The sequence below is a fragment of the Hyla sarda genome, chromosome 9, assembly GCF_029499605.1.
Source record: "Hyla sarda isolate aHylSar1 chromosome 9, aHylSar1.hap1, whole genome shotgun sequence".
Lineage (NCBI taxonomy): Eukaryota > Metazoa > Chordata > Amphibia > Anura > Hylidae > Hyla > Hyla sarda.
In genome coordinates this window covers 26118915-26145404 of record NC_079197.1, presented here as the reverse complement: position 1 = coordinate 26145404, position 26490 = coordinate 26118915, and the positions used below count along the sequence as shown (strand labels likewise).

General features: G+C 44.2%; 1 protein-coding gene across 7 annotated transcripts in view; it reads left to right on the top strand.

Moving 5' to 3' along the window:
• Positions 1-2742, top strand: part of LOC130291676 (extracellular matrix protein 2-like) — a 100993-nt gene extending 98251 nt beyond the window's left edge. For 5 of the 7 annotated variants that reach the window (XM_056540757.1, XM_056540759.1, XM_056540756.1 and 2 more), the window contains exon 10: positions 2123-2738. In XM_056540757.1, coding sequence (XP_056396732.1) covers positions 2123-2303 — 181 coding nt within the window. In that variant the 3' untranslated portion in view covers positions 2304-2738. Of the gene's footprint in view, positions 1-2122 lie in introns of all 7 variants that reach the window. The other 2 variants (XM_056540755.1, XM_056540762.1) reach the window with 2 other exon arrangements.
• The last annotated feature ends 23748 nt before the right edge of the window (positions 2743-26490 follow it).

Here is a 26490-nt window from a genome sequence, read left to right as displayed (position 1 = left end):
ACAGCCAAAGGCTGTCCGGGCATGCTGGGAGTTGTAGCTTTGCAACAGTTGGAGGCACCCTGGTTGGAAAACACTGTCCTATCCAAAAGATCTTTGTCAAGTAATTCCACCAACTTGATGGCTGGTGGAACCTTTCAACCATCTACCGTGTATAGGGTCTCCTGAATCTCCCTAGAAAAATTATGTCGTGGGGGGGGGGGGGGGGGAGAGAAGAATTGGGCAATTGGATTTTGGATTAAAAACATTTTTAAATCAGCTGGTGCCAGAAAGTTAAAACAGATTTGTAAATTACTTCTATTAAAAAAAAAAAAATCTTAATCCTTTCAGTACTTTTCAGCTGCTGTTATGATCCACAGGAAGTTCTTTTCTTTTTGAAGTTCCTTTCTGCCTGACCATAGCGCTCTCTGCTGACACCTCTGTCCATTTTAGGAACTGTCCAGAGAAGGATAGGTTTTCTAAGGGGATTTGCTCCTACTCTGGACAGTTCCAAAAATGGACAGAGGTGTCAGCAGAGAGCACTGTGGTCAGGCAGAAAGGAAATTTGAAAAAGAAAAGAATTTCCTGTGGATCATAACAGCAGCTGATTGTAAAGTACTGGAAGGATTAAGATTTTTTAATAGAAGGGATTAACAAATCTGTTTAACTTTCTTGCACCAGTTGATTTAAAATGTTGTTTTTTTTTCCAGTGGAGTACCCCTTTAACTTCCTTTTTGTTTTTAGTGTGGGGGGGGGGGGGGGGGGGGGAAGCTGCAGCCAGCATAGCTCCATTCTTCATTGAAAATACATGCATGCTCAGTCATGCCCAGTGTACATGTGAGCACGGGGGAGAGAGAACTGTTACCTGAACGACTGTCTAATATTTTTGGCCAGGGAAAGTTTAGACCAAGAATGTAAATTCTCGAAAGACCCTTTTAACGGAGACATTTTCAAAATATTAGGATTTTAAGAAAATCCAGTGTTTAACCACCATCAGATGTCTTTATTTTTCTGCTTATAAATGATGTCATGCGATTGTGCTAAATATTTGGTTCTAGGTTGCCTGAGTGATCTTAGCCAGTACAAAGAAAGAGCTGTTCTGTCGTATTATTCTGGATTGTACCAAATGGTCTCCTGTAGGTACAATGGTAAGCAATGTAAGGTCTGTGTTCTATCAAACAACAAACAAAACAACTCAACAAGAGCAAAGACATAAAGAGCAAACAGTTCATTAATTTCAAGGGGTTCTCCAGTCTTATATAATTGCCTATTCTCAGGTTTGGCCATTGCCCAGATTGGGGGGGGGGGGGGGGGGGTGTCCTACTTCTGGCATCCCCGTCCATCAGCTGTTTGCATGTAACACCTGTCAATTGAATAAGACAACACTGTAGTACCTTTTACCACTGCTTATAACAGTACCACAATGCAGATACGAGTGTTGGTAAACATTGAAGAGACTGTGGCGCTGACAGCTGATTGTTGGGGGTGCTAGGAGTTAAAGGGGTACTCCGCCCATGGACATCTTATGTCCTATCCACCCATGGACATCTTATCTCCTAGGAGATAAGATGTCTGATCGCGGGGGTCCCACCGCCGGGGACCCCTGCGATCTCCCTGCTGCACCCGGCGTTCGTTTAGAGCGTCGGGTGCAGCGCTTGAGACTTGTGATGTCATGGCCACGCCCTGCTTGTGACGTCATGGCCACGCCCCCTCAATGCAAGTCTATGGGAAGGGGGCGTGCCTTGCATTGAGGGGCGTGATCATGACATCATGAGCAGGGCGTGACTGTGACGTCCCGAACCTCCGCCCCGCATCGCCAGTCATCCGGCCACGGAGCGAAGTTTGCTCCGTGCACCAGATGTCTGGGGTGCCACAGCCGAGATCGCGGGGGTCCCCAGTGGCGGGACCCCCACGATCAGACATCTTATGCCCTATACTTTGGATAGGGGATAAGATGTCTATGGGTGAAGTACCCCTTTAAATACCATAGTATGAGGATAGCCCATAAGGTTAATGAGGCTGGATAACCCCATTAATACTATGGATCCGCTAGGAAGCTTCTGGATAGTCCAAGAAATTTCTAAAGCTGTAGTACCACAAGGGTTAATACCCTCAATAACCTTCTTTTTTTTTTAACAATCCATAGATATGTGCCTCTTAATTCAATCTGTGATACTAGAATATCCGAAGACTCCAACCTGGTCTCTGTGCATCTGGAAAACAACCATATCAACCGGCACCTCATTCCACCAACTGCATTGTCCTGCATTAAAACCTATCACAGCGTCATCCTGCGACCTCAACATGATGAATATGAGGAGTACTAAAGGCATGAATGTCAACCAAAGAAGCTTCCATCCCGGCATAACCGTATATATATGTATAAAGAAGGGTTCAGAGAGGACTAAGAGTATACTGAGCATGAGTGCGGGAAACCATACTGTTACCAAATTGTTACATTACCATTGATGCCAAAATGTGTAGATGTATTAAAAGGGGTGAGTGCTGGTGCTCATGCCCAACAACTTTAACTAAAAAAAAAAATATGAATAAAGATTTATTGTCAAATGGTTTTTGGTCAATGAATCACACAAGAGAAAAAAAACTAAAAAATGGATTTGCGCCCCTAGGCAAGTATGTTTATGAGGATATCAGGATATATATTGTAGTCAGTTAAATTACACTTACTGAGCAGGGTTGCGCTAAGAGCACAACACCTGGAAGTGTATATAGAAGGTAAAGACCTGCAGCCACGGTCCTCCGGTATTGAAAAAAACTCCCCCAGTCTATACCAGCTCAAAAAGGCAAGGAAAATTGACCGTTCTTGGCTCTGGTCTCAGGTAAACAGTAGGACTTCAACATCTGATATAATCCTTAGGTAGTCTATTGTGTAAAACACAAGCAACACGTTTCTGGTCCGGAATGGACCCTTCGTCAGGCAAGGTGATACACCGTGCCTGACGAAGGGTCCTTTCCGGACCAGAAACGTGTTGCTTGTGTTTTATACAATAAACTACCGAAGGATTATACCAGATGTTGTAGTCCTACTGTTTACCTGAGACCAGTGCCAAGAACGGTCAATTTGGTCAATGAATGTCCATCTTATTTTTTTATATTCAGATAATAAATCCATCCTTTTTTTGTTTCACATTACTGTTGGGTTTGTTACAATGTAGCAGTCTAGATAGGAGTTCAGCCTAAAGCTGGCCATATACATCAGCTAATGCTGGCTTAACCTTTCAGTTTCAGTTGGCATGGATTCCCTCTAATACATATGGGGGCTTTCCAACTCTCCCCAATGACAGATACCAGTGAGGGAGATGGTGTAGTTTAACTTACCGATACCTTTGTTTTTAAATAAGCCACCACCAGAGGCAGCCTCTTACCTCTCTCTCCACTGAAAACACTTGGCAGAGCTGTTGGTCATACAAAAAGTTGTCTGACGGCTCTCTGAAGTGTATGGGCAGCTTTTAAGTATTTGTCTCAGCAGGACAACGCTTTTCTGAAACCACCAGCTATGAGCTGCTATTGCCAGTGCATCCTACTGTATGTAGTAGTTTACGCCAGCCATTGAAATTAAAGGGGTTCTCCACCATAAGGTACTTAGCTGCCAGACAGTAATGGACATGCCTAGGAAGGATCTGTGCTTGTCTTGGAGCTAAATGGCTATGTTCAACCATGAAACTGTGGCAATTTTTTTGTGAAATTGCTATTCCCTGTTGGAGTTCCCTCCCTCCAACTACAAGTCCCACGATTCCTTGTTTGCAAGTGTAAAATCCCTTTTCTCCCTCACAAACATCAGCCACTCCACCCATTGAAACACATCTGTGCTCCCTCCAATGCAATATACCATTTTTTTCTAACCAGGGTGCCAACAGCTGTTGCTAAACTACAATTCTTTGCAGAATGATCTCCCTCCTACCCAGCAGTCGCTCCACCCATTGAAACAAAGACAGGCTCCTATTGAACACTAGTCTAGGACTAGTGATGTTATGTCTTGGGCCGCACAGCAACCTGGGAAAAGTTAAGACGACGGTCATTTTGTATGCTGTAGCATAGTCAAAAAAAGGAAATTCCTCACGCCCCCTCTCATAGACTTGCATTGAGGGGGTGGGGTGTGACGTCATAAGGGGGCGGGGCTATGACGTTAAGAGCTCCCGTCGCCGGCTCCAGCGTTCAGAACAGTTTGTTCCAAACTTTGAGCAGTGGAGTACCCCTTTAACAAAGCAGGTCCACCAGAGTGAGAAGTGCCCTTTGCTGTGGCTCTGAGAGGAATCCAAGCAGAAGACCCTTTTCTATGACGTCCATATTTTCATATGTGAATAGTTTGTCTTGATAAAATAACCCCTTTAGGTCTGGCACAGAAGTGAAAATTACCCACAAAGGGCAAAGGCTACAAATGATAGCACAACAATTAAAGTAACATTTGAAAATCCAGAATTTCCTCTATCTCTTCAAATAGACATAAGCAATAAGTATTTTGCTGCCTGGGGCTCTTTAAATTTGTATGTGTCATGTCTCTCTAGTGGTGGTTGCAAGTATACATAATTTTAGAGAGCCAGAAGCAAACATACTGCAAAGAGCTTAAAGCGAGTATTAGATTTAACCCAATGGCTTGATTCACAACTTAGCTTACTCAGTGCTGCTCTATAATGTCCTCCATTCTGCTGCTTCTGTTGAGAATGTGCTATAGAGATTTAGGAAGGCAGGATCTCCTCTTCTTAGCATGTGCAATGTATGGAAGCCTACATAGATGTTAGATCCACCCAAGGACAACTGAAAATAAAAGTTGAAATGCCATATACAAGTTATTTAATGGCCAGAAATAGTGCTACTCCTCATGTATACACACAGGAAGCTTATCCTGAAAAGTTACCAGAAACAAAAGGTATGCTTTAAGTTTGTACAACGCAGGCCCAGAAGCAATCTCTTAAAGTCAAGTTCATATCTCCCCTCAGCTCTTTAAGACCACCCAATGGCTAAGGTTTATGGGTTCATTTATATCCTCATGATTGGAACCAATGCAGACTCAATGGACATACTCATTGTACTAGACATTCGCATAGACAGGAGTGGTGCAGCTACATTTCATGATCATCTCATCACCTTAAAAAAATATTCTATTAGCTTCTATTTGTGTTACAAATAATGGAAATAATGCCAGTGTGATGTCTCTAACCTCGGGGCTCTGAACCAGTATGTGACCATGAACAGTAGTTCACAACTTAATTCTTTTCTGTTTTAAGCATTAACCGTTCTCAGCCAAGTGTATAATGTGGTTCATAGAATAAATTATCCTAATAGGCTCAAGTTCAAGGCGATTATGTTATTAATAACCAGCGATTCATCATTGCTCGACATGGCTAAAGAACACATGATGACAGGACGGTTTCATCAACACTAAGATCACATAAATATGTATATATACAGTAGAATCGCCCAATAGCGGACACTCATGGGGAATAAAAAAAGTGTCCGCAATTGAGAGATGTCCCTTATTGGGAAAAAAAGGCTCAAAAACCTTCTCAAATGTCTGAATACTGTACTGTACTCACTATAGCGTGTAATTACCTATAAAACACAATAAAAAGCAATATTACAGTAGAATCTCTTTCTCTGTCTGGGAGATATACAGGTGAAGAGTGGGTGGAGTAGTTAATTCATTAGCAGTTGATAAATTGCAGCTTTTTGCAGCCAGATAGCCCTTTGCATTCACTTCCAGGCAGAGTGAATGAGAGAGGTGGTGTCTGGTAACTATAAAAGAAAGTACACTAAGCGACTGTCTGAGCTAGTGATTGTGTGTCTGTATACAAGAGTGTGAAGTATACAAGTCAGTGTAAGTATAAAGGTGAGAGGTACTTAAATTAAAGGAGTTTAATTGAAATATTTGGTGGTTTTTTTTACTGTTAATTTTTGCAATCCTTAATCTAGTATGGCATCCATGTTGGAAATGGCAGTCCAGTATGCATCTTGCGCAATGTATGCAATCCTTGAACAGCAGTTTGAGGGTGCATATTGTTGTGCGAGATGTGTGCGAGTTGTTCATTTGGAAGCCCAGATCCTGGATCTAGATGAGCAACTGGCAACACTGAGACGCATTGACAACTTGGGGATGAGTCTCCTGCTCACTGAGCAAGTACTCTCTGGGGTAGAGGTGGGGGAGGATAGTGGGACGGAGGTGCAGGACAGTCAAGCAGCTAGTTGGGTTACAGTTAGAAAACAGGGTAGAGGGAAAAGTGTCAAGGAGGCTAGTCCTGAAAGGGCACACCCCAACAAGTTTGCCCGAATGGCAGATGAGGGGGATGCCATATCAGAGCTAGAAGTACTGCCGCAGAACTCTGCCTCGGACCGCCAGGGGGGTGTCTGCTCCAGTAAGGAGGGAGGGAGGGAGGAGTGCAGGGCAGGCCAGAAAGGTACTGGTAGTGGAGGACTCAATTATTAGGGGGATCTGTCACAAAGACCGGGATCGCGAAACAGTGTGTTTGTCTTCCTGGCACTCGAGTTTAGCACATCGGGGATCAGGTTGACAGGTTGCTGGGTGGGGCTGGAGAGGACCCAGCAGTCATGGTACATGCACCAATACCAGTAAGAGGTAGGTGGAGTGTCCTTAACCCCTTAAGGACTCAGGGTTTTTCCGTTTTTGCACTTTTGTTTTTTCCTCCTTACCTTTTAAAAATCATAACCCTTTCAATTTTCCACCTAAAAATCCATATTATGGCTTATTTTTTGCGTCGCCAATTCTACTTTGCAGTGACATTAGTCATTTTACCCAAAAATGCACAGCGAAACGGAAAAAAAAATCATTGTGCGACGAAATCGAAAAAAAACGCCATTTTGTAACTTTTGGGGGCTTCCGTTTCTACGCAGTACATATTTAGGTAAAAATTACACCTTATCATTATTCTGTAGGTCCATATGGTTAAAATGATCCCCTACTTATATAGGTTTGATTTTGTCGCACTTCTGGAAAAAATCATAACTACATGCAGGAAAATTTATACATTTAAAAATGTCATTTTCTGACCCCTATAACTTTTTTATTTTTCCATGTACAGGGCGGTATGAGGACTAATTTTTTGCGCCGTGATCTGAAGTTTTTATCGGTATGATTTTTGTTTTGATCGGACTTTTTGATCACTTTTTATTCATTTTTTTAATGGTATAAAAAGTGACCAAAATACGCTTTTTTGGACTTTGAAATTTGTTTGCTCGTACGCCATTGACCGTGCGGTTTAATTAATGATATATTTTTATAGTTCGGACATTTATGCACGCGGCGATACCACATATGTTTATTTATTTATTTTTTTACACTGTTTTATTTTTTTTATGGGAAAAGGGGGGTGATTCAAACTTTTATTAGGGAAGGGGTTAAATGACCTTTATTAACACTTTTTTTTACTTTCTTTTTGCAGTGTTATAGGTCCCATAGGGACCTATAACACTGCACGCACTGATCTCCTATGCTGATCACTGGCGTGTATTAACACGCCTGTGATCAGCATTATCGGCGCTTGACTGCTCGATCGGACACCGAGGAGGCAGGTAAGGGCCCTCCCGGTGTCCGGTCAGCTGTTCGGGACGCCGCGATTTCACTGCGGCGGTCCCGAACAGCCCGACTGAGCAGCCGGGTCACTTTCAGTTTCACTTTAGAAGCGGCGGTCAGCTTTGACCGCCGCTTCTTAAGGGTTAATACCGCACATCTCCGCGATCGGTGATGTGTGGTAGTAGCCGCGGGTCCCGGCCGTTGATGAGCGCCGGGACTGACGCGATATGATGCAGGATCGCGTCGCGATCCCGCTTCATATCGCGGGAGCCGGCGCAGGACGTAAATATACGTCCTGCGTCGTTAAGGGGTTAAAAATGATTTCAGGGACTTAGGCCGCAAGCTTAAGGCCATTTTCTGAAATATTACCTGTACCACAAGCTAGGGGTTTGCTATAAGCCACCAAACATAATGGAAGAGGCAAAAGATCAATTACTGAGGCAAATAAACAAGGCAGCAAATCAGAATGAGGTGATAATAATGGGGACTATGACTATCCTGATATAAACTGGGAGACTGAGACCTGTGAATCTCATAAAGGAAACAGGTTTCTGACTATAACTAAAGACAATTATCTGTCCCATATGGTGCAGAGCCCGACCAGAGGGGGCGCCCTACTAGACTTAATATTAACCAACAGACCTGACAGAGTAACTAAGTAAGGCAAAGTTTGATCAACTCAGAGAATCCCTTAACAATATAAAATGGGATCATGTCCTCAAAAACAAGAATACTGACACTAAATGGGAGACTTTTAAAAATATCTTAAATTCTCACTGTAAGAGGTATATGGGAATAAAAGGGTCAGAAATAAAAGAAAACTAATATGGATGAATAAAAATGTTAAGGGGGCAATAAATGACAAAAATAAAGCATTTAAACTACTAAATTAGGACGGCAGTGAAGAAGCATTAAAAAGCTATAGAGAAAAATTTAGAATATGTAAAAAACAGATAAAAGCCTCAAAAATAGAGACAGAAAGACTCATTGCCAAAGAGAGTAAAGCTAACCCCAAAATGTCCTTTAACTATATAAATAGCAAAAAGGTCAAAAATGAAAGTGTTGGCCCTTTAAAAAACGATAAAGAAGAAAGGATAAACGGGGATCAGGAAAAAGCAAATATATTAAACAAATTCTTCTCCACTGTATTCACCAAGGAATGAAATGCCAGGTGAAATACAGCGAGATAAGGTAAACTCCCCAGTACAGGTCACCTATCTAACCCAAGAAGAAGTACAGTGCCGCCAACAAAAAATCAAAATAGACAAATCACCAGGTCCAGATGGCATTCACCCCCGTGTTCTAAAGGAATTAAAGGGGTTATCAAGGAAAAAACTTTTTTTTTTTAAATATCAACTGGCTCCAGAAAGTTAAACAGATTTGTAAATGACTTCTATTGAAAAATCTTATTCCTTTCAGTACTTGTGAGCTTCTGAAGTTGAGTTATTCTTTTCTGTTTAAGTTCTCTCTGATGACACGTGTCTCAGGCACCAGTGTGAAAGAAAGATATAGTGGAGCTGGAGAGGGTTCAAAGACGGGCAACCAGAGTAATATGGGGAATGGGAGGACTACAGTACCCAGAAAGATTATCAGAGTTAGGGTTATTTAGTTTAGAAAAAAGATGGCTTAGGGGAGACCTAATAACTATGTATAAATATATCAGGGGACCGTACAGAGATCTCTCCCATGATCTATTTACACCCAGGACTGTATCTATAACAAGGGGGCATCCTCTACGTGTAGAAGAAAGAAGGTTTCTACACCAGCACAGACGGGGGTTCTTTACTGTAAGAGCAGTGAGACTGTGGAATTCTCTGCCTGAGGAGGTGGTCATGGTGAACTCTGTAAAAGAATTTAAAAGGGGTCTGAATGTATTTTTGGAGAATAATAACATAGATTTATAGGGACAGAACATTGATCCAGGGATTTATTCTGATTACATATTTGGAGTCGGGAAGGAATTTTTACCTCTAGTATGAGGGTTTTTTTGCCTTCCTCTGGATCAACTCAGTAGGGACTCATTATGGATATAGGTTGAACTTAATGGACTCTGGTCTTTTTTCAACCTTATGAACTATGTTACTATGTAATCTCCCAGTGTCGTTTAATCTTCCCTTATTTTTTTCCAGTATATAGCTCTGTATTTCTTGCATCCATACAGAGTCACAGTAATTGCTAAAATCCTGGCTGCATCTGGTGACCACTAGGGGAAGCTAAACAGCATACTGTATACTAGTATATTATTGACTTCATTGTTTTTTTCTTTGTAAAGCATGTATAATTTATTATATTTTTTACTAAATACAAAATTCTAAAGTACATTTACAAGCTACAAATACAGACTTTATACCTTTTCTCCCAATCCTTCCCTTTCGTTTCTAGCTCACTCCTCTCTTTGAATCCTTCCTCCCCGTTTCTTGTCCTGGGGACTTCTCTCTTATCTTGTGGCTCCTGTCTCCTCAGCTACTTTTTCTTTTTGTAATAAATCTTCTTTTTGTTAAAGGGGTTAGCCAGGAATAGAAAAACAGAGCTACTGTCTTACAAAAACCGCTCCCCGTCTGTCTCCAGGTTGGGTGTGGTTTTTCAGCTCAGTTCCATTGAAGTGAACAGAGGAAAGTTTTGAAACCACACCCAACCTGGAGACAGACGTGGACCTGGTCTTGAAAGAAATTAGCTGTCTTTTTCTATTGGTAGAATCAAAACAGGATGACCGTAAATTCCGGAGTTAGTCCTGCGCAGAGAGGAACCATCAGGGAGCCAGATAAAATCAATGGATTTATTAGATGCAATGCGTTTTGCTGCGCATGCGCAGCTTCATGATGAAGATGCATGATGCCTGATGAAGCTGCTCATGCGCAGCGAAACGCGTTGCATCTAATAAATCCATTGATTTTATCTGGCTCCCTGATGGTTCCTCTCTGCGCCGGACTAACTCCTGAATTTACGGTCATCCTGTTTTGATTCTACTTCTACCCAGGAGGGCTGCAGTGGACCTATACATATATTCATTCTACACTTTACCTTGTTATGTGTGGGCGCACAACCAACTCTGGTAAGCGGCTTGGGAATTACCGTCCCATTCCCCCACTAACAAGACCTGCTGCTGATCCCGCACATCTCTCTCTCTCTATTTTTCTATTGGTGAATAACCCCTTTAATCCTTGTATTCATGCTTGGCATATGTAAAGACATGGGGGGGTTATTTATGAAGCCTTTTACTCTGGTTTTCTTTCTGTTGCTGTATTTCTCCTTGATTTTAACATGATTTTATGATGTCACAACTTTGTATTAATAAAGCATTTATATATATTTCACTATATATTTTTTGTGGGAATAGCTCCTTTCTTTTTCGGTTTCTCTGGTTTTCTTGGGTAAATTAGTTTTTTTACTTTGTTTTTTCGATAACGAGTGATGGAGTGGAGTCTTAGTGTAGCATGTGGTATAGTGTATAGCTTAAGGAATCTGTGCTGCATATTGTACCGTCATGCTTTGTGTGATTGTAATTTATTTTATGACTTGTAATGAGGACCGAAGATCATTAAAGCTCCTTCAATACCTTTGGTGTCATCAAGCCCATACCTAAAAAGTGCTGAGGGACAAACAGAAAACCAGGACCAAGGCACTGACAGGCAGGAAAAGTGTTCACCATACGTCTGAGCAGGCCTGTTGTAGAACAAGTGGAGATGACTCCATATCTAGTGTACACATTTAGAGCACCAGTGAATGCTGATCACGGGATCCTCTGTGCAGAGCACCATCTGTCCTCCATGCTTCAGATGAGTAGCAGATTTCCAATATTCCAGAAGATGTTATAAGCATGATAGAATTGTTCCACTCTACTTCAGAAGCGGGATGGACATAGAGCGGATTTAACGTACATTGATCACAATTACATCTAGAAGACACATGTGTAGAACACTCATGGACATGTGGCATTATACGTCTCTCCATCTCCACCCACTTTATAGACGTAAGCAGTGTGCTCATGTGGGACAAGGCTTTTCTGCATATATCTCCCTTTCAAGCATTGGAAAACAGCCCAGGTGCTGCCTAAACCACGAGTCATCAGGGTGGTCCTCGGGACCTTCTTCCTGCCCTACCAGCCTTGATGGATTTTCTCTCCTCGTTTGGGTATAGAAGGAGATTTGTCAATCAAGGCCGGTGGGGCAGTGAGAAGCCACCAGGGACCCCTGTGATGACTTGTGGTTTAGGCAGCATGAAAGTGATAAAAGGTTCCGTAAATTTTTTTAATATTAATATTTAGTAATTCGTGGTATAGGAGATAGAGCATCTGATTGTCATATAGTTCAGTTCTACTTTAAAGGGGTACTCCATTGGAAGACACATTTTTTTTAAATCAACTGGTGCCAAAAAGTTAAACAGATTTGTAAATTACTTCTATTTAAAAATCTTAATCCTTCCAATACTTATCAGCTGCTGTAAGCTTCAGAGGAAGTTGTGTAGTTCTTTCCAGTCTGACTCTCTGCTGCCACCTCTGTCCATGTCAGGAACTGTCCAGAGTAGGAGCAAATCCCCATAGCAAACCCCTCCTGCTCTGGACAGTTCCTGACATGGACTGAGGTGTCAGCAGAGAGCACTGTGGTCAGACAAAAAAAGAACTACACAACTTCCTGTGGAGCATACAGCAGCTGATAAGTACTGGAAAGATTAAGATTTTTATAATGAAGTAATTTACAAATCTGATAAATTTTCTGCCACCAGTCCTTTAAAGGAGTACTCCAGCGAAAAATAGCTAATCCCCTATCCTCAGTATAGGGGATAAATAGATGATCGCTTGTGACCCCGGTGCTCGTAGTTAGGAGTGTGTGTTGTCTAACGGTAGACGGCATGCCCTCCTTTCATTTCTATGGGAGCGTCGACAAGACCCGAGCTGTACTCGGGTCTTTTTCGCACTCCCATAGGAATGAATGAAGCACGTGCTGGCTGCAGCATGCGCTCCTCACTGAGCGCCTGGTCCCGTCCCGGTGATTGTGGGGGGCCCCAGTGGTCAGACCCCTGTGATCAGCTACTCATGCCCTATCCTGTGGTTTTTTTTTTTTTGCCTGAGATCTCCTTTAAAGGGGTACTCCATTGGCTGCGGGGGTCGGCCACACCCCCTCGTGACGTCAAACCACGCCCCCTTAATGCAAGTCTATGGGAGGGGGCTGCCACACCCCTCCCATAGACTTGCACTTGGGGGGCATGGCCTGACGGCACGAAGGGGTGTGGCCGACCCCTGCAGCGTGCACACAGCGTTCGGAACTAGATGTTCCGAACACTGGCCAGTGAATTAACCCTATAAATACTGGTGGTACCTAAATACTGGGAGCCAGGCCTCAATAAATTTGATGCCTCTTTGGTTGTCCATTCACCAAGAGCTGTTGTATATTTTGACATAATTCAGTGTAAATTATATTAAATTAGTCAGGTTGTGGTAGGCCCCACCCCTTCAGCTTAACCCTGCCCACTTAGAAAAAGTAACAGATTTTTATCCTGGTGGTACCTAATTACTGGGAGCCATAGTTACAACCAAGTAAAGGCAATTACTATAGGTGAAGTCCAGTTCTTCTTTTTAATTACCAGATTTTTATATATTACATATGTGGATGAAAAAAAAAAATTTCTATTTTTTTTTCCACCCAAACAGTGGCGCAAAGCCATTGGTAGGTCCATAGACTTTTCCAGGCATTTACTGTAGACTGGGAACGTCACTTATTTCAATGCCTTATTCATTCCCCTCCGCCCGGTTATGTTACTGACCCGGCTCAGTCTAATAATGAGGTTCTTGAAAGGAGACTTCAGCTAAGAAGTTACTAAAGTGATTATCAGACCTTATAATACTAAATACGGAGGCGTTAACAATACTAATTCATAGCTGAAAATGTCATTTACATATGAACAGCTGTACTGTAAAATAATTCATATAAAATCCCTCTTAAAGCAAAATGTGTACTGTGGCGTGTAATGTGTAATAATGCTATTCATGCCAAGGCAAACGGAGAACATAAAAATGTATTACACTGTAGGTCTTAAAATATAAAAATAGCTGGAAATGTTTCCTTAAAGGGGTACTCCGCCCCAGACATCTTATCCCCTATACAAAGGATAGGGGATAAGATGTCTGATCGGGGGGTCCCGCTGCTGGGTCCCCCGTGATCTCCCTGCAGCATCCGGCATTCCCTGTGGCACCGGAGGCTTGTGATGTCACGGCCATGCCCCCTCAATGCAAGTCTATGGGAGGGGGCGTGGTGGCCACCACGCCCCCTCCCATAGACTTGCATTGAGAGGGAGAGTGTGATGTCACGAGGCTGTGATGTCAGCGCTGAATCGCTAGTCATCAGGCAGGGAGCGAAGTTCGCTCAGTGCTCTGGATGTCTGGGGTGCCACAGCAGAGATCGCGGGGGTTCCCCCCCCCCCCCCCCCGATCAGAGATCTTATCCCCAATCATTTGGATAGGGGATCAGATGTCTAAGGGTGGACCACCCCTTTAAGCAGGGGCGGGACAGACTCTATGGGTGCACAAATCAGGTTTGACAGCACACTTTCTCCCTGTTCAGCACTATGGCTGTCAACAAGGATATAGTCTTAGGCTCCTGGTTCCAGTTTTAGAGGCCCATGTGTGGCTAATACCTTTGATGGATAAAATAATCCCTAGAATGATTATTTGAAGACACATATTTCCACTATTCCCTCCACACAAAGATCCCAATGTGTAGTTAGTTAGGTACTCCCGTGGAAAACTTTTTTTCTTTAAATCAACTGGTGCCAGAAAGTTAAACAGATTTGTAAATCACTTCTATTAAAAAATCTTAATCCTTCCAGTACTTTTTAGGTGCTGTATACTAAAGAGAAATCCAAAAAAGAAATGCATTTCCTGTGATGTCATGACCACAGGGCTCTCTGCTGACCTCTGCTGTCCATTTTAGGAACTTTCCAGAGCAGCATATGTTTGCTATGGGGATTTTATCCTGCTCTGGACAGTTCCTAAAATGGACAGCAGAGGTCAGCAGAGAGCACTGTGGTCATGACATCAGAGGAAATGCATTTCTTTTTTGGATTTCTCTTTAGTATACAGCACCTAAAAAGTACTGGAAGGATTAAGATTTTTTAATAGAAGTGATTTACAAATCTGTTTAACTTTCTGGCACCAGTTGATAAAAAAAAAAAAATTACGTTTTCCACGGGAGTACCCCTTTAATACCCTAATAGAAAAGGAAGAGATTGTAATTCCCCTCTGATCCAGTCTTAATTAAAGGGGTAATCCGGGGGGAAAACTTTTATTTTATTTTTTTTAAATGAACTGGTGACAGAAAGTTAAACAGATTTGTAAATTACTTCTATTTAAAAATCTTAATCCTTTCAGTACTTATTAGCAGCTGTTTGCAATAGAGGAAATTATTTTATTTTTGAAATTATTTTTTGTTTTGTCCACAGTGCTCTCTGCTGACACCTCTGTCAATGTCAGTAACACCCCAGAGCAGCATAGGTTTGCTATGGGGATTTTCTCCTGCTCTGGACAGTTCCTGATACAGGCATCAGGTGTCAGCAGAGAGCACTGTGGAAAAGACAAAAAAGAAATTAAAAAAGAAAAGAATTTCCTCTGTTGCATACAGCTGCTAATAAGTACTAGAAGGGTAAATATTTTTTAATTGAAGTAATTTACAAACCAGTTGATTTAAAAAAATAAAAAAATTCCACTGGAGTACCCCTTTTATAAAGATTAAGGGCAACGTCCTACCAAGGCTTGGAACCTTAACCACTTTGGTCTGTGTTCACAAGCTCATATGTTAGTCGAGGCCAAAATATCTTTCTTGCCTCCATTTGCCTGCAAAGGTGCCACCATCTACCCTGCAGAACACCTTGGTACCTTCTTTGTGAGGTCTCAAAGTGTCTCACTACTGGCAAACCCTTAGATATTTTATAGCCCATAGCACGCTGTCTACTTACCCAACCACTTGCCTTGTTCTAAACCAGCTATTAGGCCATCCCATAATGTCCGGTAGTGATCACCATTTTTGATGCTGATTGACCAATATAGGCAACAATGTAGTTATCAACGTGCCCATCAAAATGCTGTGTGTTATCAGCCATGCCCCTACACCCGCACCCTGAGGGTCTTCTGCACAGCCATTTCCCTACCATGGAGCGGGTACTTTGGATGACCAGTGCAGGGTAGGCACCATGTGCCAAACATCTGTTGTCCATAGAGGCCAAGTATCATTCTCTGGCCAATCCATGTTCTCCTCTGGCCACAAGACAGTAGAGAGCAGGGGTGGCGACAGCTGCTGCTCTCTAATATAAGGGATTTAATTGGCTTTCATGCTCCAAAATACATAAAAGTCTGATGATAGCCAGGCCCCTCATTAATTCTGATAGTAAAAAGTAACAATGACAGATCCATCCAGAGAACTCCCACATTTCCTGTCTAACCCAGTGTCTGAACCATCCCCTCGCCTGTTCAGTGTTTCTCATGCAATCCGCACCACAAACACTGGGGATCTGTAAAGTTCTTCTTGTTTTCCTTTTATTAAGCAATTATATGTCTGTCGCCCGCCTGAAGCCAAAACTTCAACAATTCCCACTGTCGTCTTTCTAGATGTTTCAATTCATGGTATTACAGCCCAGAAGGTTGCTGTAAAAGGCTTATAGCTCCAGCAAACCAAATTCATATAGTAGTATTGGATGATATGTAAGATGTATTCCAAGAGCAAGAGCTACTGTATCTACCTGATATGTTGGGATATGAACTCTGGGACCTCCAGTGTTCATAAGAAAAGAGGTCAATAGTCCCTCAAGTGGATAAGGGGAAGGAGAAAATGTTCAGCCACCGCTCTATTCAGTGGTTATGGGACTTTCGAACAAAGCCAGGTGCAGAGCTTGGCAATGTTTGGAAGTCCCATAGAGAATGAATGGAATGGTGGTTGAGCATGTGTGCTGCAGCTTCATTGATTTAGGGGACAGCTGACCTCTGATTGGTGGGGGTCCCTTCAGTTGCCCCTAGTTATCCCCTATCCTCTAAAAAGGGGTTAACTTTTGATCTTGGTATGATCCCTTTAAAGCCTACCTCTGATGCACTGCCTGTTGAATCCTTGAATCCTCCACTAAGCTGTTCCTCCTGAAGGACACCATAGTTCATAAAACATTAAAGGGGTACTCCGCCCCTAGACAGTGGGGGCGACTCCCACGATCTACCTTCTGCACCCAGTGATCGTTTAGAGTTGCAGCGCCAGAGGCTCGTGATGTCACGGCCGTGCCCCACTCGTGATGTCACGGCCACACCCCCTCAATGCAAGTCTATGGGAGTCACACCCCCTCCCATAGACTTGCATTGAGGAGGCGTGGCCATGAAGTCACGAGCGTGCCGTGGCCGTGACGTCACAAGCCTCCGCCCCGCATCGTCAGTCATCCGGCACGGAGCACAGTTCGCTTCGTCTGGGGTGCTGCAGCCGAGATCAGACATCCGTTGGATAGGGGATAAGATATCTAGGGGCAGAGTACCCCTTTAAGGATTGCAGTGGTAGCCCCCAGAGGAGAAAGTTAGCTGGTTGCTCAGCAACTACTTCTTATTTAGAAAAATAAATATTATTGCACAAAGCATGAGAAGCATTCGGTGTATACATCAAGCACACGGCCCAGAACTAGTCAGTACTATACAACTGCATTCATTGGCCATTGACTTTATATAAAACAATACACAATTTTTGTACCCATGATGCTCTTGTATTGAAAAGCCTAGTGGACTGCAAAGTGTGCGAATTCACACAACCTAGATGACGCCAAAGAACCACTCATATGTCTTACAATGCAGAGAATTGTTTAGTCTCCCACAACGTTATAATAAAATAACTTCAGAAGAACATTTGTCTGAGTTCTCCCCCAATAAATGTCAGATATAAAGAGGCACTCTCTGCCAGCACCTGGGACGCATTTGGTAGTAGTTACAATAGTGTGTGATCTGGTCATGGAATATCGTGCTCATATTTACAGCAGGTGAATGTAACTAGCGGGAATTCATCGAAACTGTCCAAAAACTGCAGCCAGTTAGGTGAATGTCCAAATGAGACAGGGCTGGTGGCCGGAAGATCTGAGATGTCGTCCCTGGAGGACCTACCCAGACAGACAGCTCCTCCACCTGCTCCACTTATGTACAGCTCTGTTGATTTCCATGACTTCAGTTCCGATGCTAAACTTCCTGACCAGAGGGAACGAAGCAACAGGGGATTTGGGTTTCCATGAGGGTCAAAGAGCTTTCTCTTGGCTTCTAAAGATTCTTCAGATTTTCTTCAAACTACAGTTCTTACATTATTGATCACACAATTTCTGTCCCTTTTGGGCATGACAGGTGGAGTAGAACTGATGTTTTTTTAAATATAGGATAGTTTAGTTTAAAGCATACTTGAGTACGCTCGTCCTGATCATGTACATCTAATTTTTATGTATCCAGGACCTATATTTCTCTAAGAATTACCTTTATTTACTCGCCATCATTGCTCCGTGAGGATTCTGTCCATGCAGAGTCATGGGGCGTGTGCCTCTCTTCTCCTCACTGTGATGACTCCTCCCACTCCCTCACTCTGCTCTGACTCACAGAGGGCCGGGAGCAAGCACAGCAGGTCTGGACCTGCCTGCAGCCCTGTCAATCGCTCATGGTGTCCATGAAGTGTCCATGACCACTGGACACTGCAGGACTGGTATGTGTCCCAGGAGGCAGGTGGACTCCTACTGGCCATTTGTTTGACTGGCTTTTTCAGTATGAAATACTGAAAATTTTCTGATAAAAGAAACTGCAGTAACTGTAAGTTATTGTATCTGACAATGGCCATTAATGAGTCCAATGCACAGTAATGAGTCTGACATTAAAGGGGTACTCTGCCCCTAGACATTTTATCCCCTATCCAAAGGGACCCCGTGAACTCCCTGCTGCACCCGGCGTTCGTTTAGAGTGTTGGGTGCAGGGCTAGAGGCTCATGACGTTACAATGACACCCCGCTCGTCATGCCCCTTCCCATAGACTTGCATTGAGGGGGGGTGGCTGTTATGGCACCAGCGGGGCGTGACCGTGACATCACGAGCCTCTGCCCCGCATCGCCAGTCATCCAGCACACAGCCGAGATCGCGGGGGTCCCCAGCAGTGGGACTCCCGCGATCAGACATTTTATCCCCTATCCTTTGGATAGGGGATAAGATGTCTAGGGGCGGAGTACCCCTTTAAGGTGGGACATGCTCTTCCTGGGTTAAAATATTTTGGGTTATTTTTACATATTTTTCTCATGTCCAATGAGAACTTCAGAATTTACAATAACAGATATATACAGGCTTTAAACAGATGGATGGTCGGACCTCAGAACCCATTGTTCTTCCAGGCCCAAGGTATCTGAAAATGCATTGCCAATGGCATACCTGGGGTTATAGCATCTCCAAGACATTCAATTGTATCCAAATCCTCTGGACAATTGTGCAAAAATCATATGAAAATGTGACAGCACTGCTGGTGGAATATCAGAGGGCAACTAGGGCAGTACAGGAGGAGGCTGTAGCATATACAATATTGGCAGTAGGAACAGGTGACCCATAGCTGGGAGAAGTCTTGGTACAAATGAAGTCTGACTAATGTCATGGGGCCCTGCAATTTCTATGTATGCCCCAGTGTATTGTTATATGACTTACTATCTGCAGGTAAGTCTTCTGCATTATGTTACAAGAAGTTGTTATCACAGTAAACAGTAAACAGGATTAAAGCCTCCGCCCCTAGACGTCCCCCACGCCCCCTCCCATAGACTTGCAATGAGGGGGGTGTGGTCGTGAGGTCACACTCTAAACGAACACCGGGTGACCCCCGCGTTGGGACCCCCGCGATCAGACATCTTATCCCCTAGTATACAAAAAAGAAGGTTGCAGCAGCACTCTTGGTCAAAAAATGGAGGCTCTTAGCGCACTTTTTGATCAAAACGTGTCCCCCATCCACCACGTGGAGGTGGCCTCATTTCGGATGGGTCCCTAACCCTCTTTTACTCACCTCTGCTGGGCATATAGCCTCAGACTGGGTGACATACTGGATCCACCATCAATTTAAAAAACCTCCCGTGAAACAGGGAGGAGTGCATGGCTACAGAGGGTTAGCGTCCCATCCGAAATGAGGCCACCTCTGTGTGGTGGATGGGGGGACACGTTTTGATCAAAAATGTGCGCTAAGAGCCTCCATTTTTTGAACAAGAGTGCTGCTGCAACCTTCTTTTTTGTATACTTTGTATTTGTGCTGGCTATTTCTCTTTTTGTTTTTGCCGATCTTATTCCCAATCCTTTAGATAGGGGATAAGATGTCTAGAGGTGGAGTACCCCTTTAAGAGCAGGTCTATAGACAGATCTGCTGAAAACTACACATAGACATCTCTAGTATCTTGTCCAAACCTGTACACTTGAGTGATATGGAATACCCTTTGAGGTCCTCAAATTGAGAACAGAATATGAGACTGAAACGTTCAACAGACCGAAACAGATGGAAATTCTGACTCCATTTACACGAATAATGAATGACTGAAAAATGTGTGTGCAAGTCATGCAAGATATGTGCTAAATGATGCACTGTCAGATGTGAGATCCTGCTCCAAAAAGCCCATTTGTTTTCCCTTGAAGAAATCTAGGGCACTGTGTTCTTGCAAGTCCAAATCCGAAACACATGTGCAAAATCGGATTCTGGCTCAGCCTCACGTTCAGAGAAGGGAGGAGTTATTTTGTGGTTATTAGGAGGTAGGACTTACCATGGCCAACAGGGGGCAGTTCATAGACCTATGAGATTGCACTCCAACCATAAGTGTTCATTTATAAGGGGCAATAGCAGGGTGAGGCTAAATTCTATCAGACGCTTGTAGAGTTTCATAGAGAAAGTGACTTCTGCTTTATACACAAACCCATGTGGGAAATGGCTGGGGACAATGCAGTGTGCCGGGACAGGAACAGGGTCATCATCCAGGCAACTGGGCTTCGTGGTAAGACGGAAAGCAGGGCGACTGTTTAGCCTCACCCAGCTATTGCACCCAATCAAATAACATCAGGCAAAACTAATACACGGTTATGTCTTGTGCTGAGCCTGAGGAGGAACAAAATCACATAAGGATTCTCTCTTTGGTGCTTCTTCCCCTCAGACCTTAAACTATAACAAATGCCAGAAAGTTTGTAAATTACTTCTATTGAAAAATCTTAATCCTTCCAGTACTTATCAGCTGCTGTATGCTTCAGAGGAAGTTGTATTTCTTTCTGTAGTTCTTTCCAGTCTGACCACAGTGCTCTCTGCTGACACCTCTGTCCATGTTCGGAACTGTCTAGAGCAGGAGAGGTTTGTTATGGGGATTTGCTCCTGCTATGGACAGTTCCGAACATGGACAGAGGTGTCAGCAGAGAGCACTGTGGTCAGACTGAAAAGAACAACTCAGCTTCCACTGGAGAATACAGCAGCTGAAAAGTATTGGAAGGATTAAGATTTTTAAATAGAAGTAACTTACAAATCTGTTCAACTTTCTGGCACCAGTTGATTTGAATTCCCCCCCCCCCCCCCCCCCCCCCCCACTGAAGTAACTTACTGACAGAGAGAGATAAGAGGCCAGACCTGGTGCTCCTCATACAGTCACGTGTTGGCACCCCTGAATTTTTTCTAGATAATTAAGTATTTCTCACAGAAAAGGATTGCAGTAACACATCCAATGTGGATAGGGGATAAGATGTCTGATTGTGGGGGTCCCGCCACTGGGGATCCCCAGACATCTTGGCTCCGTGCTAGATGACTGGCGATGTGGGGTGGAGACTCATGATGTCATGGCCACGCCCCCTCAATGCAAGTCTATGGGAGGGGGCATGACAGCCGCCACGCCCCCTCCCATAGACTTGCATTGAGGGGGCGTGACCATGACGTCATGAGCCTCCAGCGCTGCACCCGATGCTCTGGACATGAATTGAGGGGGCATGACATGAATAGGGGATAAGGAACGGAGTACCCCTTTAATACTTTACCTTGCTACTCACGTCCTGTTGCAGCACAATACCCTTTGTACAGGGCATATGCAGGAAAATTAACTGTGACTGAAATCACAGAAGAGATAAGTGTACGTAGAGGGACCCTTGTTCAGCTTTCTTCTCCTCTGACTAGATGATACTCCTTCTTGGAGCTGGGAACGTGAACACTTTGCCTTCACAGCTTGGACTGGAGACAATCTCTGGACTGGTCCTGCAGGACTCCTGCTCATGGAAACAGTATTCCTGCTGTGGAAAAAGTGCAGGAACTCCGTTCCCATGTGTTCCTGCAGGACTTGAGCCCTGCCTGTACCCTATACACAGAATAATGCAGGTAGAAAAGGATTTCTCTCAGCCACATGACAACTTCCAATAACCAGTATAGCAGCTTTAAAGGGGTACTGCGGTGAAAAACTTTTTTTTAAATGAAATGGTGCCAGAAAGTTAAACAGATTTGTACAAATCTGTTTAACTTTCTGGCACCAGTTCAATTAAAAAAAAAAAAAAAAGTTTTCCACCGGAGAACCCCTTTAACTTATGTACTGGGACACTACATAGGAAATGTTTAAAGGGGTACTCCGGCGCGTAGACATCTTATCCCCTATCCAAAGGCTAGAGGATAAGATGCCTGATCGTGGGGGTCCCGCCGCAGGGGACCCCGTGATCTTGCATGCCGCACCCCATTTATAATCATTCCCCGGAGCATGTTCGCTCCGGGTCTGATTACCGGCGACCACAGGGCCGGCGGCATGTGACGTCACGTCTCCGCCCCCATGTGACGTCACGCTCAGCCCCTCAATGCAAGCCTATGGGAGGGGGCGTGACAGTGACACAACGCTCCAGCCCAGTGATCGACAGTGATCAGACCCGGAGCGAACACACTCCGGGGACTGATTATAAACTGGGTGCGGCGTGCAAGATCACGTGGGTCCCCAGCGGCGGGACCCCTGCGATCAGGTCTCTTATCCCCTATCCTTAGGAGATAAGATGTCTAAGCGCTGGAGTACCCCTTTAATAGTACTAATGTTTAGGGTACGGAAATTGCATAGTAAGCTTCACAGGGTGGTATTGGGGGTTTTAGACGTATGCACATTCCTGGTAATATGCCATGAAATCAGTAAGATGGTGACTTCTATATAAACTAGTAATAATACAAACTCTCTTCCTTTACTATTTTATGACAATTTGACAGCTAAAGCTCCATGGATTTGTTCCACCAGTTTCCAGCTGCCCGTATAGTCTGACTTTCCTATCGCTTTGCTCTGACTGCAGATGTTCTTGGCGTCAGGCCAGTTCTCCTGGATGGAAAATGGTTAACTCAGCATAACTTTTCTTGGTTAAGCCTCCCCCCCCCCCCAGCTTCATGATAAGGGGAGGCCATTGGTGGATGTGAGCGTGAACCCTTCTTGGCCCCAGGACTGGTCTCATTAGACAAATTGCACAGTAAAACAGCATATGGACTTTATTTCAACCTCCTCATCCCCACCCCCAAAGGACACTTTCTTTGTGTGTGTTTGTTTTACAGAGAGACACATTGTCCGGCTCTTCATGCACAAAGCGTGATCGCACACACAAGTATTTTCTACATTTACTACATCTGTTACCATTCCCTATTATTCCCAGGCCCAAATTGGAAGGAGCACAAAGGAACGACTAGCTGTATTTCAGCCCAAGTACATCTAACCTATCCTGTCAGTTACATTCCTCCCTAATATATAGAAAGGCTCTGGCATTTTATTACATTCACTGCATCCTATAAAGGTAGTAGATTTACTCCTGGGTCTTCAAGCTGAGTCACAGGAATGCCAAAAAGCACAGATGGTCCTACAGGGTCCAAGAGAAAGGGTTGTTTATAACTCTGCCTTGGGGGGGCTTTTTAGATGTTGCTAAACTACAAGGTCTAGTATGTCCTATAACATAACAGGCCTGCGACCAGAACTGGCTAACCAAACACCAGGCCTCTTTTTTGGGTCCTGGCTTGGACATGACTAGTCTGCGGCTATATTTGGGCCTATGAGGCCTAGCAGAGATTCCAATACAGTGAAACTGAGCATACACATCTCATTGCATAGCGAATGGTGGGATCTCAGTCTCTTCTCCACTGGTGGCCATGACTGCATCATTAATATTCATATTAAACACCAAGACACTGCTGTCAACAAGAAGGGTCAATGCTAAAGGAGAAGTCCTATGTAGGACAATAAAAGGGGTACTCCGCTGCTCAGCGTTTGGAACAAGGGAGGTCATGACGTCATAGCACCGCCTCCTCATGATGTCACGCCCCACCCCCTCAATGCAAGTCTCTGGGAGGGGGCGTGACAGCCTCTGAACTTTCTTGGAACGATGAGGCCTTGTGTGCTACCTTTAAAAAAAAGGACTTTCCTCTTGAATCAAGGATGCTCTCACTGCAAGAGATTCTCCGGCTAACCTAAGGGAACTTATCCATTTAGCCACTGGAATTGATGTGCGTTTTGCCGAGAGGCAGGAGGAACTAACTTTGGATAAAGAACCTTCCCGGACACGGCGTTTACCTTGTCTGGCCCCCGTGTTCCAACATCCACCCTACTCTCTACTTTGCATCTTGCCGAAGAGGCTATGGAAGTGGATTGTTTTCACTCAACACAGCAGGAAAAATCAAGTCAACGCAATGAGAATTTGTGCCTATATTGTGCCAGTCCAGAGCACTTTCTCAAAGACTGTTCTATATGTCCTCCACGTCCGGGAAAATGCTCTCAACTTGGTGTGATAACCTGGGGGATGTAGGGTATGGGGAGTGTAGCTGTGCAGTAATTAAAGGGTGCTTGTTAACCCTTGCTATTCGTGATGCCAGGGTGAGGGCTCCTCAATAATGCTTTTCCTACCGCCACCCTTCCCAAGAGCGATAGGGAGGTAGATAATAAGAATAAATTGTCCACAACTTTTATTGAAGATTTTCTGTAAGCTCCTAAGGTCCTGCAACATACCATAGAGGTTACTAGCATGGTCCTGCGATGTACTATACATTACTATAGAAGATATATAATTATTAAATATATACATTTATTATTATTAAAGATAGACTTGAGGAGAGGCGACTAGGGGCTGTCCCACCTAAGGGACCCTACCTGAACTTAGTTACTCTGATTTTGGGGACCTCTACACTATGTACGGTATGCAATACTGTACCTGGACACCACAAACCCCCTTACTTAACATAAGTCGGCCTCAACGTCAGTCCCCTAAGACAGAGGGACGAAGTGAAGGTCAGGTACAACACTATAAAGCTACTTAACATTTTCTTTGATGCACATATATTGGTTTGGGTAAACTCACGAACAGGATTGGTTCATGAATTTAGTAACGGGATGATATGATTCATATGAGATACATCCTACTTAACATTTTTCTAAACTCACTAGACAATTTAAATCTCACTTTACATTTTTGAATCTCACTATACATTTTTGAATCTCACTATACATTTTTTTCTTTTGCCATTTCTGTTACCTGCTTAGTACACTGAGAGTAGATTGGCTTGCCTGAGGCTTTCTGCCAATAAGACTGGCTACTAGGGTCCATTGGCTATACGCTCTTACCCCTAGAACACAACAGATAAACCTTACCTAGGTTACCTTTAATTATGTGTATTACTTTTAGCTAGCAAGAGTATCTACTGGCCAGGCAGAACATCTCGCACACTATGAGTCTAAACTTCACGGCTTTCAGCTCTAGCCGGGCACACACTCACGAATCTACAACTGCTAGGAGTCTCTTGGTCTAATGACCAGGCACAAAAGCTTGATGGTTACGTTACAACTTGAACAGTCTTAGCATAGTCCTGCTAGGCACACTTCTTGAACTGTTGCAGAAAAGTCTGTGAAGACAACATAAAAAACTTTAAAGCAGTAGAAAGGTCACAGTTCAGATGAAACTCTGGCGATGTCGTCCTGCTCCTCGCCTAGAGCCTCTACCCCTCTCAGGATCACAAGCAAGTAAAGAGTTAATGTGGCTCTCCCATACCACATTAGTAAGGGTAGAGTGTGACACTGAAGGATTGAGGTTAACAGTTGGTGCTGGTTGATTCGGCCCCACCTCCTCGCCGGGAGTGGGCCGCAGCACTGCCGTTGGTACCTGGTGGGCAGGCCAAATCTCCTTGTCGGGAGTAGGCCCAGGTACTTTGGTTGAGGCCAAACCTCCTGGATAGGAGTAGGCCAGGGTACTTTGTTGAAGGCAGAAGGAAGTGGCGGCTGCTGTTGAGACTCCTCCTTGGGTATGTTGGTGGAGGCATCAGGAGCAGGCCATTTCGGCCTCAGCTGGAATGGCTCCGCTTCCCAATCATCAGAGGGAAAGTACTTGAAGGGCAACTAGGTTGGAGCGGCTGGCCTGGTGACTGCGGTCGCCCACTCTCCTCGCAGGCCCCGGACGGGGGTGTATTCCACTATCTCACCCACCTCCAGGGAATGGAACTTTTTGTGTAGATATGACCTCTGTACAGCTCGCCGGTTTACGAGGATGGTATAGCTGGTGTGGCAATCAATGAGGGTACCATAACCTCTGACCTTGTCGAACTTGGCCACTGTTGCTCTGCGAAGATCCAAGGGCTTCTCCCCTTCTCAGGGATGATCCCACTTGCGAATGAAGAGTGCCTCCATCTCTTTGGTGTTCTCTTGGTAGTGGATCCTTTCCTCAAGAGGCATATGTACATGTTTGGGGGCATAAAGTTCTCTGTGTCGGCCCTTTAGCTCGTCCATCAAGTCGGCTATTTCGGCCTCCTGACGGGCCCTTTCTTGCGGTGCGTTAGGAACCGATGGAAGGGGTTTCCCAGACAGGGGTTGAAGCACATCATGCATGTATTGAATAAATTCAGGTTCATCCCCAAAGACCCATTGGGGCAATTTTGGTGAGCACGGTCGTGCATTCTGAAGGGTGGACAGGGGTATCTCTGGCTCAGTGCTGGTGGAGGAAGAGAAAGCTGCCTCTGATGG